Source organism: Mytilus californianus, unplaced genomic scaffold (genome assembly GCF_021869535.1).
Source record: "Mytilus californianus isolate M0D057914Y unplaced genomic scaffold, xbMytCali1.0.p SCAF_2, whole genome shotgun sequence".
Lineage (NCBI taxonomy): Eukaryota > Metazoa > Mollusca > Bivalvia > Mytilida > Mytilidae > Mytilus > Mytilus californianus.
The window spans coordinates 64759220-64778675 of NW_026262668.1; the positions used below are offsets into that span (position 1 = coordinate 64759220).

General features: G+C 31.3%; 2 protein-coding genes across 2 annotated transcripts in view; one reads left to right on the forward strand and one right to left on the reverse strand.

The window, feature by feature from the left end:
• Positions 1-337: 337 nt before the first annotated feature.
• Positions 338-17882, reverse strand: LOC127730256 (alkylglycerol monooxygenase-like). Its single transcript, XM_052238562.1, has 11 exons — positions 17685-17882; positions 13298-13425; positions 11094-11245; positions 10287-10390; positions 9609-9704; positions 8590-8722; positions 7417-7496; positions 6211-6345; positions 4867-4986; positions 3736-3818; positions 338-2827 (listed from the first exon to the last, which is right to left on the reverse strand). Exons 1-11 carry the CDS (start codon positions 17787-17789, stop codon positions 2638-2640), a joined length of 1326 nt encoding a protein of 441 aa, XP_052094522.1. The 5' UTR covers positions 17790-17882; the 3' UTR covers positions 338-2637.
• The window catches only part of LOC127730245 (methionine--tRNA ligase, cytoplasmic-like), an 83324-nt gene continuing 81749 nt past the window's right edge, over positions 17882-19456 (forward strand). The window contains exon 1 of the mRNA XM_052238544.1: positions 17882-18060. Coding sequence (XP_052094504.1) covers positions 17952-18060 — 109 coding nt within the window. The 5' untranslated portion in view covers positions 17882-17951. The remainder of the gene's footprint in view (positions 18061-19456) is intronic.

Here is a 19456-nt window from a genome sequence, read left to right on the forward strand (position 1 = left end):
ATGTTAAAATGACCGTCTCTTAAGAAAGCCTTAAAAACTAAAAGTAGATATCCGATTCAGGCTTCAGGCCGGACAATTTCGGGAATACATGACTGTTTTGGACTATGTTCTTGTACTGCATAAATTCATTTAAGCACACTTCATATCATAAGTGTGTGTATGTAAAAATTTAAATGATTAACTGATGGCTGCCTTATGTCCAGCAACAAATTATACATATATGTATTCTTTTGTAAGATAAACACCAGCCCAAAGTGCCAGTGTGACCTATGCCAATCACTTAGGATCTATCCTGTATCCATTCGTTGACATGTAAAAAATAATATGAAACAACTAATTTAAACTTGATTTTAAATTTCCTTTATTGCACAAACTTTTATCACATATAATTGGAATACACAATTAAAAATAACAATTTAATCTCATACATCTTAATATGATCATTGACCAAAAGTACACATAATAACTTTAACACTTTGAAATTTCAAATATAAAACTTAACTTAAAATGTTATTTGGTAATAGCATATGAATAAAATCAATTATCTTAAAAAAATATAAATATTGTTAAAAATATCACAGTATAGACATAAATAGATAATAATTTATAGTTAATCAGTTCATGAGAATCAGTGTTCATGCAACTAGATGGCATATGTAAAGGGTCAATGGTAATAATTCTGTAAAAATAGGTCAACATTTTGAGATTATTAGATGGGACAGAAGTTTGAATTCTAGCCATAGGGGATATGTAAATGATTTGCAGAAAAGTATAAACACCTTTGAATCTATTACCACCAACTCTTTCATGCAACTTTTCCTTAAATGGAAAATTAAGTTTACTTTTATAGTGAAGACAACAAATTCATGTTTGATTACATATGCTTGTTTAAATAAATATTAATCTTTATGATTTGAAGTAAAAAGGTAACATATCATTTTTAAATAGTTGATAAGAAATCATGATACTATTTTATCATTATCTTATATTGTGAGAGTAATGGAATTAAATTCAGTACAAGCTGTTCATTGATATAATAACTGATTTACCACATTTAAAAAAAAGGTCAAAGGGAGACAATTCGATTTGAGATCCAAAATTAAGCACAGCTGACATATATTTTTACTTTACCATTGTTTGGGCTTTATCTGAATTACAAAATTCTGCTAGGATAAAATCTACAAGAGTAAGAAAATATTCAATAAGGCCCATGGTTACACCTTTCAAAACATGAAAAAGAGCTTCCAATAACTGCCTTGAATAATACATTTGTAAAGAAATGATTTAATGTATATATATATAACATGAATAGAAAATCTGTTTTTTTGTGACTGTCAGATTGGCTGGCTCACATTATTGACAGAGCTTTGATTATAAACTATCTGAAAAAATTCCCTGATATAAAAAAATAAGAGGTCAAGACAAAAGAAATAATACAAACTTGCTATTGTGCTCACAAAAATCACAGTGCCCGTTTTTAAAATATTTATTCGCTTTCTAGAGAAAAAAAAAATGGAAATTATGTTCAATGTAAAGGTAAGGTAAGGTAAATATTAATTGAACTTTTTTTCAACTGAAATTTTGCTTGTGAAAAGTACTATAAGCAGTTTAGAATTGTGATTTTTATCCATTTGGTCTGACATAATTTTGCCTTTGTTCACAATAATTAGAATAAGTTGAGATATGACATTTTAAACTGTAGCAGACAAACTGAAAGGTTAACTTAACGTTGTTGATGAGGATAGCTATTGAAATATACCAATACTAAGCATTTATTCAAAATACTAAATTTTAGTCCTTTGTAGATATGCTACAGAACTGTGTGTACATACAAATAAAAAATCAAGACATTGACTACTTAATCTGTATGCTTGTCCTTTAGATTAATATACTGTTGACATAGATATATGTCTCGCCTGTTTGTCATTTTGATAGTAAAATGAAAATGTTGAAATTAAAAGAACATCACTTTAACATGTAAATTATGAAAAACTATTCAAAGTCAATGAACCATGACCAAAGGTTTAGGGCCAAACAATTTCCATGGAAATAAGATATGCCTAGTTTAATGTTAAGGGGAGACTGCCTGCCAAATGTCATTTTACTGATCTAATTACAAACTGTAACATGTAAACTATACATGTTATGGTAAATAGACCATGACTGGGGGGGCATATAATCTATAATCTCCATGGAGATGAAATGTGCCAATGCTTTTTCAACTGCATACCGAATATCATTGACTTGCCATAAGTGGTTCCCCTTAAACTTACCTAATCACAAACTTTAATCTGTAAACTAAACAAATGTTTCAAAGTCAATAGACCATGACTGAGGGGGACAGGGCCAAATAATCTCCATGGCAATGATATTTGCAAATGCTTATACACCTGCATACGAAATATCATTGTTTTACCATTAGTAGTTCCCCTGACACGGACCTAATCACAAACTTTAACAAATTGTTGAAACCCTTGCTGCCACCGCCGGAAACAGCATACCTAAGTCTAGCTTTTTGACTCTGTCAGGGCGAGACAAAAATCCTTTCATAAGTAAATTATACCGTGATCATAATATGTGGAGTGAATTATCATAAGCACCAACATGAGTAGACAATTTTGCTTTAAGTATATGGAATTACAAAGCCTTCTTAATTTTTGTTGTAGACTGGTTGAATGACAAATAACCCCACAATATTGCAGATCCTATATAAATCCAATAAACTACAGAAGTAAATGTCCAAGACACTCCAACTAAAGGACTTCTAGCCTTACAGACAATGATGAAACACAAACACCTAAATAACTCCATGTATGATGCCATCATCCTGAAAATAAAGAAATGAAGAAATTTCATGGTTATTGATGAACAATAGGATCTAAGTTACAGCATTTAAATACAAGAGGCTCCTAAGAGCCTGAACTGCTCACCTGTCACAAATATATCTTGTATTACTTATCATTGTTGCTGTTTACAGTTTCTACTGATATGTTTTATTTTAAGATAATGGGCAAAAACCTAAAAATTAGTCAAAAACCGTCATTTATGTGCAATAACTCATATAAGGAGTCATCCAATGGTTTCTGTCATATTGGCATTTTTGTACATCTTGTATAGCTGATAATTTTTGCTGTTTACAGCATCGTTTTCCCTTAGAACTTTCAAGATAATAGGCTTGAAAATTTGTCAAAAATTATCATTTCAAGGCAATAACTCCTTTAAGGAGTTGGCCAATGGTCATGTTAGAATTTTTGTTTTGCTGGGTACAGTTTCTACCTGCCTTTTAAAGTTTTCGAGGTAATAAACAAAAAATACAAAAATATGTCTAATCTTTATCTTAGGGCAATGATACATGTAAGGAGTCATCTGTTAATTTTGATAGAAATTGGAAATGGCAAATCTTGATATCTTGTTTAGAAATCCCAGCCGCACATCTGTACCCAAATCCCATGTTGAGACCCCCTGTGGTTTTATTAATATAATGTATAGTCCAATGCAATTTAAAATATCAAAGATGCATTTATTTGTGCATTTCATTTTTCCACCTTAAACAACCCATAAAAAATGCATTTATTTACAAATATCATGTATATCTTCTTTTTCTACAATTAATGAACTTTCTTTTGTTCCAAATTGCAGTTCCTTGTGATAATATGCTTATATAATTTTAAGAATTGTTGAAGGCCATGTAATGTTTACATGTTAGCTGAGTTTTTTTTCTTTTTCTTTTCTTACCTTGCATCAAAAAGGGCTCCAAAAACTTCTAGACAATAAATTATATACAAAATATAGCATACCACACTAAACGCATTCATGCTCTGAAAAAAAATAAATTTGTTTTTTAATCAAAGATAAATAAGGTATAAAATAAAATGTCACGGTTATTCAACATAAAATATAAACAAAGCAAACTTTTAACTTCTTTACAACTAAGTTTACTGTGCGTATTGTTATGTGTTTCTTTATTCTACATTGGCTAGAGGTATAAGGGGGAGGGTTGAGATCTCACAAAATATGTTTAACCCCACCACATTTTTGTGCCTGTCCCAAATCAGGAGCCTCTGGCCTGTTAGTCTTGTATGTTTTTTAATTTTAGTTCATTTATATGTTTTGGAGTTGAGTGTGACGTCCATTTTCATTGAACTAGTACACAATTTTATTTAGGGGCCAGCTGAGGACCACCTCCGGGTGCTGGATTTTCTCGCTGCGTTGAAGACCCATTGGTGGCCTTCGGCTGTTGTCTGCTCTTTGGTCGGGTTGTTGTCTCTTTGACATATTCCCCATTTCCATTTCCATTCTCAATTTTATTTTAATTCATTCAGTGCTTTTACAAAATTCTGAAATGCTGATCAGTTTAAGTGGTAAAAGTCTACAAGACCGCAATAGCCTTTCTCCTATACAACTTAATACCAGCATTAAACTGATCATTTACAAAAAAGACTAAGCTGACTCAACTATAACTATTTGTCACACAGTGTTATCTCAAGATATATTTTATGCTTTATTGCTTGAATGTGATGCCATCTGAAATGATTTTCTTAAAGACATGACAGATAATGTTATGGATGTGATGCTATAATTTCTAGAAACATATTTTTTATAATTTGTCGTTTACCAGGATGCTATATGAAATTCGTAGGGAGAACACTGCCACAGTGTGTTAATTCGTTCCTGAATGTTTGTGATTTTTTTCAGAAGCGCCATGAAAAAAAAACCAGAACTCTCAAAACTAGACTGTGTAATGAAGTGTTGTGCAGAATGAAAAAAAAATCCCTAAAGATATTTAAATCTTTTCTACGTTTCTGTGAAAAAATATACATTTCATCTCTGACATGCACAAAACTGTATCAAGATGATTCTTCTTACCGGGTCTCTATGAGCCAAGACATCATACCCAACAATAAGTAAACCAAAATGTACCCATATGTACACATTCATCCACGTTGGTAACATGGGTCCTTCAAACTTTGGCATTGGAGCTGACACCTGTAATAAAACTCCACACATTATTCACTTTTCACTATTACACTGCAAAAGAATAAAACAGCAATTGACAGGGTGTGTCATTTAGGTGCAGGTATTGACTGGTTGATTGATTGAAAGGATCAGTACACATTGGCAATGTTGCTGCAAGAATAAAGGAGTAGATGGATAAGGCCCCAAAATGGCCTCTATTTCTAGCTTATAATTCAAATTAGGATTTAATGGCCGTTATCACAATGTATCATCATGAACATAGTGAAAACAATAAAAACAGGCAAAATGTTTTTTTTTAATTTACTTCCAAGAGTCATTTTTTTCTGACAATAGTATAAATAAATCAAATTATTATACCTCAGTATGTTTTTTCTATATAAAAAAGAATGAAATATTTGTGCTATTTCATACCACAGACTATTTGCCAGTCAATAGTTTCAAAGACTATTACCCAGGTCAATAGTTTTATGAACATATTTCCCGGACTTTTTCATACTAATTTTTCATTGGACAACAATGATGTCATTGACTATTCTGCTTGGATTTGTGCGGTTGGCAACGTTAAACTCTGAAATATCGTAAACGGTATAATCTGTATGTGTCTGTCGTCGTAATTTCAAATTTATATATTACTTACCAGAAGCAATAAAAAAAGAAAAAGAAAATCTACGCGACATATTTTAAGAACTAAAACATAACAAATTCATGGTATGGGTATGTCGTCGTATTCATAATCTGGGATTGCTTTGGTGTATGGTAAAATAGTTTAGCTAAGCTAGTGTTTATTATATGCACGGGAATTGTACACAAGGATTCCTGGTCTTAATTACAGTAAATATTGACAAATACCACACGGGCAAAAAAAAAACCTGAAAGTTAATCTTGTGCATGTCTATGTGACTATTTGGTGTTTTTCCAAGTGGTGTATACATGTAGTCTTTTTAGAAAGTTGTTTTGTTCGGTATAATAAAACACTTAATGACTGGTTATGAGTGATATAGCAAGTTTGTTGTCCTTTTGATACTTACTATTGCCCTCGGCTTCGCCTCAAGCAATAGTTGGTCTCTCAGGGACAACAAACTTGCTATTACCCTCATATCCAGTCAATAGGTGTATACTATTGAAATAGCATTAATGAATATCTATACATTCTATTAACACATGTTTGATTGTATACTTGCAATTGCACTATTTTACATGGTTTTAAAATTAAATCCCTTATCTAAATGTTACCATAGGTATATCTTCTTTCAGTCCTAATCTTGGTTTCCCTGGAGACCATCCAGGACCTTTAAAAATAACTGATAATTTGTTTCCAATCCCTTGAGTTTCCATGAAAGTTTTCATCATGTATTGAAGATGGCATATCTACAAAAAAGAACAATACAAAACATCATTGAATGTCCAGTATAAATTTTTGGCAATCATAAAAATCTAGTCCCAAGCACAAATTTTATAATATTGAAATAAAAAAAAAAAAATTATTGTCTGCATAATTTTTTGAGGCTAGTAGTAGGCTAGCCAAGGGTTCAAGAAACTCATTTATGATCTTACTTTGGACATTTTTAGTGAATCAATGTGTAAACAGGTGAAGCAGAAACAATAGAAAAGGAAGCCTTCTTATTATAAAGGTGACAAAATCAATATTTTACTTTTGTAACCATACTGAATAAAAAAAAATTTCAATATCACAAGAGTACCTTGCTAATATGAACTTTTCATATGAATTTATAACATAAAAATCTGATAAGAAATGTAGGCGGGAAAGTGCTTCCAATGCAGTTTTCCATGAAAATTACATTTCAAAGGGGTAGTTTCTGTAAAAATACTTAATAGGCATTATGTGATTTCATAAAAATCGAACAAGAAATGTAGATGTGACAGTATTTACAATGCAGTTTTCCTTTTAAATTAACAATTTAAAGGGACATAATTCCTGTAAAAATAGTTGATGGTACTACTTTTCAATCACGTTCAAAACATTGCTGATATATACCTTTGATATATAGTTAAAAAAAAAATTTGTAATGGAATAGTTCCAGTGAGACAACTATTCCCCAAAGAATTAAGGACAAGATTGTAAATAAGCACAGGTCCTTCTATGACCTTCAACAGTGAACAAAACCCATACCATATAGAAAGATATAAAAGGCCCCATTATGAACCTATATACCAAATTATATAAAAATACTTGTACCAGCAAACAAGAGAGAAATAAAGTTAGAGGAGTAGATTGTTGTTGTTTTAAGAATTATACCAGCAACTAGGGCTATACATCCTAGCTATTTCATGTCAGTGCATAAATTATCAGAATTTGTTCAACAGACGACCAACAACAAATGGTTCATATAATGCATACATTATTGAATGGTTGTACTGTTTCATCACATGATCTGTAATTTAAGAGAACTTTCTCTACAAATAACCAATAGTTCTTACCTGTGAATGAATAGGACCCCAGGAATCTAGAGGATGTACAAGACCATAAACAACTTCTTCTTTTTCTGCTTCAAATGTACCTATGATAACATAAAAACCTAATGATTTTCTGAATGTAAATGTAAAAGCTCAAATATTGTGTAAAATAGTGCCTGTGATCAAATTTAAAGCCATGTTAAATTTTCTGGGTAGCTCATTGGAAGATTTACATTTACTCTCAGTGAGACCTATTTTTGAAACATCAGAGTGCAATGCAAAACAAGAAATTTTAAATCAGAAAAAAATAGTTTTATATGATAGTTATTCTACTGAAGATTACTATCACATTTTAAACCATATCAAATATTAATGCAATAATGTAAAGAAGAAAGACCAGCTTTTTAAGCAATTAATCATTTTATATATGTCATTTGGAAGATAGATTAGTCCCTGTCCAGGGATATAATGTTGACTTGGTCAGTGGCAATTTTATACCTGACAAAACTGCACCTTTCATGAAATTAATTAAAAAACATTCTTATTGCATGTTATTAATCTACAACCAAACACAAAGATTCCTTCACGAAAGAATAAATAACTAAAAATGTTTCTGTTACATATTAGTAGCTATAAGTTAGAATCCATATAAAGTGATCTGACTCCAAAACCCAGAAAGTAATATTTACTTTTGCCTTGTTTTAGCAACTTCTTTTAAATGCCATACAGCAAATAAAATCAGTGGTGCTTTTGAAAATCACTGTTTGTTAAGAAACTATTCATGTATATTTCATTTACAGGAAGGAACATCGTCCTGAATACACATGAAATATTTTTCAATACATTATATTCTATTCAAAGTTGAATGGATGTAGAATTTTCCATATTAATGAAAATACTGCAAATTCAGAAATTATTTCAAGGTTTGTATTATGTAATGCAAATAATGCAACTGGGTGAGTATCGCAATACTAAAGAACTCGCAGTCTGATATCTGATACATATATCTGTATGCAAATTTTCTAGAAATCACAATGATTAATCTTCCATTTTCAACCATTCTCCAAATAACCACAATAATTTCAGAATTTACAGTAGATTATACTAAGATGAGTCATATTCCAGATATGTATTTTGCTGAAGTGAAATTTCTGCTTTCAGTTCCCTAGATGTTTGAAGTTGTGTATAAATATTTACCAAATAGTCTGTCAAAAATAATGAGTGTTCCTCCATAGTTTTTATCTATATACTGTCTGTTTCTACCATGATGGGCTCTGTGGTGACTTGGAGTATTCAAAATCCATTCTAATGGACCAATGCTCTTAATTGTCTGAAATAAAATACGCCCATGCAATTAAATTCTTTAAAGGTGTTTTCAAATTTAACAAATTAACAAATATGATGTCAACAACTTCAGTGGTTTATGAAATTTCAAATTGGACTCTATGATCCTCTTTAATATAGTGTAATTTGACTTATGAGTTTGAATGTCCCTTTGGTATCCTTCACCTCTTTTTTGTTGTTGATTTCAATAAGCATTAAATCATAATGAGTTCATTTTGAGAAGGATTGATTGATTGATTTTTTGGTGTTTAAAGCCACTTTCAGCACTATTGGCTATTTCTTGGCAGACAATTTTTATTGGTGGAGGAAGCTGGAGTGCCTGAAGAAAACCACAATCTTCGGCAGGAAAACTGACAATCCTAGTTGATAAAAGATCATAGTTTAAGGTACCCCCACTTGCGGTGTTGGAACTCACCTCAGTGCTGACAGGCTAGTGATACTGTAAGTGAACTTCTAAGACCACTCGGAAGAGGGACTATTGAATTTACAGGCAGAATGACAATGTACTTACTTCAATTGAAATACCATTGTCTCTCCTAACTCAATTGTAGTAAACTATGATATTAATGTTCAGATTAAAAGTAAATTTTAATGCACCATTCACACAGTAAAGCATGCTTACATAATCATGATACCAAATTTCAGGATGCTCTGATTTGTAGTAACAGACACACAGACAGACATAAAAAAAGGTAGATGACCTCCTTTCAAAGCAGGGTATAATTACAACAAGGTCAATTGATTACGACATGTAATTTAAAAAAGTAAATGCTAGATTCTCATCCATCTTGAATTAAAGTTAAATTAGAATCATAAAGCAAGAAACAACAACATGACTACTGAACTGTAAATGTAAATATCAATTTAATTACCTCTGTATGTATCCAGAACTGGTACAGGAGACTAAACTGGGCATGCACCAGGAAAATTGATGGTGGCACGCATAAAGCCATAGGAAGATAAAACACCTGATAAATAAAAAATTGATAATTATTCAAATATTTACACTTTCTTATAAGCAGTACAGATAAGAATCAATCTGGTTTTCCCAATTCAATATTTCATAAATGACTACTTGACAAACTTGAAACAAATTATAATTCATTATTTCCACTTTCAATTGGACTTCAAATTATGAAGAACATTGACAATTCTGTATTATATTTAAATGAAGATCATTTGAAATTTAATGTACATTTATACGAAAGTTATATCCCCTTATGATCAACATTTCACAATGAAACGCTTGCATTCAAATTTCATTAAAAATTTACATTTTTTTCTACATCACTAAAATTGAGAGATAAGTCATGTCATTTATCAGTTTTAAATTTAGAATTTTGTATCAAAATATTAGCAATTTTTGGAAGGAAAAAGAACAGATATGTTTTATTTGGTCAAAGGTTTTTCAACTACTTTGAAAAAACAATTAGTACAAAAAATGTATGTCAGAAATTAGTACAATAAGTGTCATTTTAACAATGTACCAACTTTCAGATTAAATTGGTTTGGTTCAATGTTTCAATCTCTGTAATATATAACTAACCTACCCAAGAAATATACTTAAGTATGCAGGACTGTCTTAGTGCTGTGGTCAGGTTATAATCTTCTGAACTGTGATGGGTTTGGTGTGCTGCCCAAATTATGTTCACTTCTGTTTAAAGCAAGGTTGGAAGGAATCAATAGAATTTCATAAACTTTAAGGATTGATTTAAAAAAAAAATAGTCCAAACTAAAATAATTATGACAGTTTTATACAAAATAAATTGCTTCGCCGAGCACAGCTGGATAAATTTCATAGATTTCTATTTACATTTTCTACAGTTATTGTCCGGAAACCAAATGTCTTCGAACGACGCTGACGACGATGACGTGATACCAATATACGACCACAAAATTTTTTGCAGTGGTATAAAAATTGGTATCCCATGAAAAATAATGAATCCACAGTATGGTTTTATGTAGATGTACAATGTATCATTCTACTTTCAAACAAAAATATAAAAGTAGCATTTTGCACTCATTTTTTTCTGGAAATAGTATTAACAAAGCAAACGGGTATAAGATTCATACTTCAAATATTTCCTATTTTGTTTAACTAACTTGTTAAAGAAGGTTATATAAATATACTGTTGTTGTGAAATCATTGCACTTTTTATTTTTGGAGACTGATATACATTTTCACAGTAAATGTTTGACAAGTGGCTAAAATATTTCGTCTATTTTCTTTTCCGTACTGATATTCTGAACAAAACTTGATTTTGGGCATGGCAAGAGATGATGGTGTATTTTCTGCACTTTTCATGGCATTGGATGTATGAATCTACCCAGGATGACATTATTATCAAGGTCATTACCATGTCCCCATCTGTGAACCCAGTAGTAACAGAAATCCACACCAACCATTCCGAGGACCCATGTCCACGGGTTGTTCCACGGTAACTGTATCAAATTAAACCTCTCATAAAACCATACATAAGTAGACACCTCTACTGATCTGAACAGCAACCTAAAATAAAAGTGATAACATTAAGTTTCATGTAAGAAACCAAACATGTCTTGTGTCAGGAGCATGTAATTCAAAGGTTGTTGTTTGTTTCTGTTTATCATACATGTATTTGTTTTTCGTTTATTGTTTTGTACATAAATCAGGCTGTTAGTTTTCTTGTTTTCTTGTTTTACATTTGTTATTTCCGGGTTATTTATAGCTTGCTATGCGGTATGGGATTTTCTCATTGTAGAAGGCCATACAGTGACCTATAATAACTAACCTTCTACATCGTTTAGTCTCCGGCGGAGAGTTGTCTCATTGGCAATCATACCAAATCTTCTTATTTTTATAATACCATCTACATAAATTTCCATAAATCTAGTAATTGGAACAAAACAATGCATTTCTATTGCAGACAAAACTTGAAAGGAGAAATTACACCATGTTTTCTCATATAAAGTTAAAATCTGATCAGAGTATGATATGGCTACATCCAATTAGAACTGCATTTTACTGCATATCTATTTTAAAGTAAACAAAGTACAAAGAATAGATAAAGGTTTGTTTGTTTAAATGTAGACAATAAAGTTATATGAGCTTTATTTACTACTTGTTCAAATGTTACAATAAAATCATGGAACAGGCAATGAAATGATCTCTGTAAAACAAATATTACCAGCTGATTTTTTTTATCTAACATAGCGATAGATTTTTTTCACAACTGACAACATGCATGAATTAAAACTTACTATGCAGTAATGATTTTGCTGATTGTTGAAGGCTGTATGGTGACCTATAGCTTTGAACTTCTACGTCAATTGGTTTCTGGTGGAGAGTTGTTTCATTGGCAATCATAACACATCTTCTTATTTTCACATGAATCTATGTAAATCATGACTGAAGTCAGTTGTACATGAAAAGTACCCCCATGTTCACATATATAAAAATAAGGAGATGTGGTATGATTGCCAATGAGACAACTATCCACCCAAGTTCAAATGAAGAGGATTTAAGCAATTATAGGCAACCACATCTTCTTTTGGTCTTCAAAAACTTTATACTAAACTCTATTTGATGCCTGTCAACTTGACAATATCAAACAACAGCATCATTTAATGCAGAGACGATTTTTCTCATCAGATATCATGCTTTTATCTTAAACTTACAAAAATAATATTTAGGATACTTAAATTGTACTGTATGATGATTCTATGTACTGGTATACATTTTTCAAAACGTTCAAATCTCCAAAAATTGATATAGAAAATACTAAATATTGTACAGTATGATGATTCTACTTCTTCAAAATGCTTAAATCTTCATATATCATGCACATATAATGATCATGAGCTGGGCAATTATGTGAAACTTCACATACATACAGTGTCTTACATTGGTACCAGTGGAATATCTGATTTATCCAAACCAGATAGTTAAATTCGATAATTTAACTATTGAGATTGGATAAATCAGATACTGTGAAAGTACTTTAATTCCTGGGGTACCAATTTTCGTGGTTTTCGTGGATTGCTTTATCCACGAATTTAAGTATCCTACAAAATATAACAACAATCTTTTTCCTTCAGAATACTAAAAATCCACGAATTTAAGAACCCACGAATATGTAATTTTTGCTCAAACCACGAAATTTGGTACCCACGAATCAAAGTCGTTTCACAGTAATCCACAAGTTACTACATGTATGTAAGAATCTGTTTCTCTAATGATTATCAAATAAGTTTTCGTGTTTCAAAAACGTCTTAAAAAATGGCTTATTTACTACAATAAAATAAATTTTCATTTGATTCGAATGATTTCCACATTCCTGATTTCTACGTCATTCAAATATAAAGTTATTAGCACATTTCGATTCATCCAAAGAACTGGTAAAGGTATGACCTGTCAACTTCATCTACTGAGATCATCGGCAACCACACCTTGATAAAATGTTTTTAAACAATGGGTCCAGAGAGGGTTCAATTGCCAAAGAATTAGAGAAAATACTTTATTACACATGAAATTCACATATTAGATAAATCTCAAAAATTTATGGAAGCTTGTATTTATTACCCATGCATTAATGAAAGTAATCCATTTGCAACAGAACTAAATCCATCGTTGAATCTTGGTAATGGCTTCCCTTGTATATAAAGTACAATTGCTTCTATTATTATCATTGAGACAAAGTATGGTATTGCCTGAAACATTTAAATATATGTAATTATTGGTGTGCATAATTAATACAAGATACAACATTAAAATACGTGTTGTTCAAAAGGTGTGAATGGAAATAAATCCCAGTCTCCTTTCAACTGTTTTCTTGACATAATTTGAGTAAGAGTTATTTCCCTTTGCCTTAACGTTGAATGTCAATGTGTATAAATTACTTTATAAATAAACTGAAATTCAACTTGTTACAATGACTTCTAAACTTTATAAAAAGTTTAGAATGTAGAAAGTCTTATAACAACAACACTTTAGGGACTGCTGCAGAAAATTTGTTGATCTACATGTTTCTGTGCCATAGGCACCGTCATCAGGATAAAAACAATACAGAGGATTGCGCATGAAGTACAAAATTGGGTATGCATAAATAACGTCACAATGTAACCATGGTGAGTATAAATAGAAAGTGAAAGTATACATGCATTATATGGAAGTAAACTTGAACAAGAAAATTGAATAAAATGTGAATGTCATTGAAATTTAAAAGTTTGTTGAATGAATACGTGTTTGTCATCTTACATAATGGAACTAAAATATATAATAATTGTAATTTATAAAAAGTCGTTTTCTGAATAATTTTATTTTGATTAAGCCTTGCATTCTTCATTACTTCCATCTTGTTTTAAAGGATCTCATTTCAAATAAGTATTTCAAACCAAGGATGTATAACTAACATGTATGCCGACTATGCCCTTGATCAAACCGTTTCACCTTCAAAAGAGCATCCAAGGGAGATAACTAAAACTCAAATCATTTCATTTATAATAGATACAAGAAGATGTGGTTTGAGTGCCAATGAGACAACTCTCCATCAAAGTCAAAATTTATAAAAGTAAACCATTATAGGTCAAAGTACGGTCTTCAACACGGAGCCTTGGCTCACACCGAACAGCAAGCTATAAAGGGCCCCAAAAATTACTAGTGTAAAACCATTCAAACGGGAATACCAACTAAAGCTATTAAGGTGTCAAAAAAAAAAAATTGCAATGAGCTTGTAAAAGGGTTACTGGAAATTAAACAAACTCTCATTTCTCATTTTTCTTATATGTGATATAAGATACTACATTTTAATTATACATGCAGTATAAGCTACAATGTAGTAAATGATGAATACTGAATAACAAGAGGCACACCTGTGTCTGTATTGCTAACCTGGTGAACAAATTGCCAGTTTGCTAGTTAGGACTTTTAGAAGTGCACATACTATTGTTACTCTTTGTGTTCTGGACCATTTTTTGCAATTTACATATTTTATCTAGCCCCTGGTTTTTAGTTAACCTGCCAAAAATGCCAAAAATAGTAAAATCTACTTTTCAGGGGCAATAACTTAAAAATCGGTTGAACTCTGAAAAGTAAAAAATATCAGAGTAAACAGATCTTGTCATGCTGATCATTTTTGCAGTTTACACTTTTTAATCTAGCTCCTATACTTTTCAAAATAACAAAAAAAAGTGAAAAAATATATTTCAGGGCCGGGACAATAACTCATTTTTCAATTTAGAGTTTTAACCTAGCTCCTATGTATTTCACTATATATAACAGCAAAAAACTGCAAACATTGATTATTTCAGAGCAATTGAACTCCAAAACATGTCTGACAACTGATTTTTCTTCAATTTTCACAGTAGATACATCTTGTCTTGCTGAACCTTTTTTGCAATTTACATTTCCAACCTACATGTAGCTCCTATAGATTTCATTGGCTTATCCAAATGATATTAATAAATAAAAGTATCCTTTATATCTTGCTGCATTTGCAAATGAAGTGCTGTGCAAAGATAATCAAATTTAATGTAAATTTTAATTTCTACTTCATATTGGTTATTCTATATTTTAAATAAAATCTTTAATAGAGTTGAAATAATATAGCATGCAAATCAAGAGTTAAAATGCCTTGCTTGCAAACTTTATTTGGTTGTTTGCTCAATGCTCAGACATTGTAATTAAGATTGATACCTAAATTCAATGGGTAGGCAGAGTAACAAGATATAAGAAGATGTGGTATGAGTACCAATGAGACAACTCTCCATCCAAGTCAAATTTTATAAAAGTAAACCATTATAGGTCAAAGTACGGTCTTCAACACAGAGCCTTGGCTCACACTGAACAGCAAGCTATTAAGGGCCCCAAAAATTACTAGTGTAAAACCATTCAAACGGGAAAACCAACGGTCTAATAAAAAAAAAAAACAAGAAACACTTATAAACCACATCAACAAACTACAACTACTGAACATCAAACAGTCTGTTTACTACAATGTATATACAAAGGTTTTTCCAGTAAGGCACTTGGAAGATAAAAAGAAGCATGGACTAAAGGGGGTACAGGAAAGGTAAAGTTAACCAATTTTGAAATGGATTAAAAATGTAAAGCATGAGCAGTTTTAATGTCATATTTTAATTTAAACTATAATGTTGACATGAAATATTATTTCTTGTTACTTATCAGCATATTACAGAGACATATAATACATATGTCTCTGCTAATTACGTGACATTTTGCACTTTAACTACTGTATATATTCTACAAGAAAAAAATAACTTCAGATCACTTTGTTGAAAACTGTTTGAGAAATCAGTGGCTCGCAATGCTCTAAGGGTCAATGCAGTAGTAGTAATAAAGGGAATCTGACCATCAATATTATAAAGGCACTCTTCGACAATTACAATAATTGTATATTTACTAACTTTTATTTAAAATAAAAAAAGTAACACAATTTTTAAAACTCATTCTCTTATTTGCTTAGTGCATTACAATTTGACAATAACGCAACAAGAAATGAAACCATATTCCTGCCACATTATTAATTATTTGATATACAAGTTTCCATTTAGAAAATTTTTATGACGATCTTATTCTGGAAATATTTTGGCGAGAAATGAAATCTATATTGTTTCGCCATTACGATCCAAAAAGAAGCGAGAAATCCGAAACCAGTCAACTTTAAAAATTATTTGCCGACAGCAGTTTATATTTTTTGGGGGGTGGGGGCGTGTAGCATTTTTATGGGTAGAAAGATGATGGTGAAACAGTGCACAGTTCAAATTTATTTTTTATGATTCTACAAAAAAAGCAAAAATAACTAAAAAAAAAAAAACACACACAACTTAAACAAATTAATCAATGCTCATGCAGTAATATCTCTTTTCTCTTTTGTCTGAGATGTCTTTTTCCGTTGAACACACTCATTAAATCATTTACATAGTCATAACTTTCCTATCATACTTTGTCTAGTTGCAATTGGCATTATAAACGGCCCAAGTTGCCTACATAGATGGTCGGAGTTGTCTTCATAGACAGTTAAAGTTGTCTTTTTTGTAGATGGTCAAAGTTGTCTTTAGGCCGAGTTGTCTTGCACCTGTTTGAAGCCCTCTCTGTATCAAATTTTAAGTCCCTATCTTACCAAAATAAGAAAAGTTGGTATAAATGTAAGAGTTCATTTGGATTCATTGACACATTGTTGAATATATGTTGGTATAAGTATTAAGAGACAATGTTAAACAGGCATGTATGCATACAGGAAAACCTGAGACTACTGTCCTGACTGTTATACAATAATATAAATAGTCTGATAGTAATCTGTTTGGACAGATACTAGACAGTCTGGGGTACTACTTGTACAAGTAATCTTTATTTACTGGAAGAAGTAAATAATAATATACTAATACAAGTAAATTATAATGTTTGAATAATCTCCCCTTAATTTTCTCAAAAATTTACTTGTATAAGTAAATTTTTTTTACAATCCTGAAAAATTCTCAAGTTTAGAGATTAAAAACATGCCTTTAACAATTTTTCTCAGGTTAGCCCATAATTTTTTATTAGAGTTCAATGTTTCATCTCATTAATTCAGCAAAGGTCTTAAGTATTTGGGAAGGCCTTCAAAAATTGCCCATTGGGGGCTTGTAAAATGAACAGTGTTCTGAAGATAACAGACAAATGAGATTTTCATTGTCCATGAAATTACACTTAAAATCAAATGATTAGTAAAGACATCTGCAAAGGACAGACAATTAAAAATTCTATTAGAGCAAAGAAGTTCGTAGAAATTCAAGAAAAGAAGATAGGATGACAAGGGACATAACTAAGCCAAAAAATAATTTACCTATACAAGTAAATAAAATACACTTGTATAAGTATCCTACAAATTTACTTATATAAGAATATTAATATTTATTTCTTCAAGTAAATAACCATGGTACCCCTGACTGCTAGAACTAAGAAAACCTGCCTCGTCAACATATTTTGGAACGTCCTCAAGTTTCTCGAATGAAGTTTCATTTGGGGAAACAAAATAAAACAGTCTTCTTAGACGTTCTGCAGGAACCTTGGCCATTGTTTATGAGACTCTGTGTATTGTTACGATCTTGTGACATTTGATCATGAGTATTCGGAACTGAAACCCATTCGTTTTGGTTTTTACACCATACCACGTGTATTTCCGGTTCATGTCTGATGAAATTTCTATTTTTCCCGCAAACTTTCTCCTTTTTTCTTAATGAAAATGAAGCTATATACCGACAAGGGTAATTCAAATACCCTTAAGCTGCTTGCTGCAGCCGAAGAAGGCGGAATCAAACTGGAAGTTATCGAGAAAAAGCATGGTGGTAGGTACATACTGTACGGGTACAAGTCAAATCGGCACTTAGTCTATTCGGCACTTATTGAAAAGTCAAATCGGCATCTGGTCAAATCGGCATCTAGTCAAATCGGCACCTATTTAAAGTCATTTCGGTTTTTCGTTAAATCAATTCGGCACCTAATAATATTTTAACCCTTTTTTCCTTTTTATATGAGGTATGGGGAGAATATGTTTTTGAATACAACATGCATGACATGTACAAATTTCGAGGGTTAATTTAAAAGATAAATTTCGTACATTATTCAAAATCAGCGCATATAATTAAGCAGTTGGAATACACAATAAAAAAATAAACAGTCTGCTTTCTGTTTGAATTTTTCTCAATATTTTCTCAATTACGTTTTTGAGAAATTGAGTGGTTAGGCCTTATAATTACTTATGAACAAATTCAACTTATATCAATTACCAGTCTGCACCAAAATCTTTTCCAACTACAAGTCTGAAGACCAACATTCTGACAAGTTTCTCATGTTTATAAACAAATATTTGCAAATACTTGCTAGTCCGAATAAAATTTAACTACATGTAGTCTGGGGCAACGGACTAGTGGCTAATGGTGCAGAATGTCAATTACAAACAATTTTCATGTAAGTTTTGTTGTTTTTTAATTAAAAAAAAAATGGAATTAAACAAAGAAGACAGATAACAATGGATAAGGATAGAAACAAATTTAATCATTGTAATTTAAATTGTTTTTTTTTCCAGCTTTTCCTGTCTATTTGCATAAAATGATTAACGCTGACACCAATGTTGTATGTTTACTAGCAATGTGCAGTTGTCATGAAAAAGAAATTCCTTTATAATATAAGTTCTGATAAATATAGATATTATGGCATTGTCTATAAGAAAGTTTCCATTAGAACTTCTGTGGACACCTCGAGTGAAAATATTGAAAAAATATGGAAAAAACAGAGTTCAATGGTTTACTTGCAAAACATAATGTTTATTTTGAGTGCCTAAAAAACTACCACAGTGCCGAATTAACCAGGTGCCGATTTGACTAGGTGCCAAATTGACTAAACTGGGTGCCTATTAGACCAGGTGCCTATTTAACTAGGTGCCAAAGTGACTAGAATTCATACTGCATGACACTTTTCCCTAGTTTCTTCAAGCTTGACCTAATACTAACCAACTCGCCCTGCTGACATGACTGATGAAAGGAGTTTGATCCCTCTGAATAAAGACCTGCAAACTTGCCCCACTTGTTTTCCAATCGTAATAAAACTGTCATATTGTAATGTTTGTTATTATTTTCACAATAAACATGATAAAAATATTGTTTACACTAAACTATAGTCCCACTGACAAAAAGGAATTCAACCCTAGCAACTCACAATATTACCCCTTTTGGGATTCTGTGT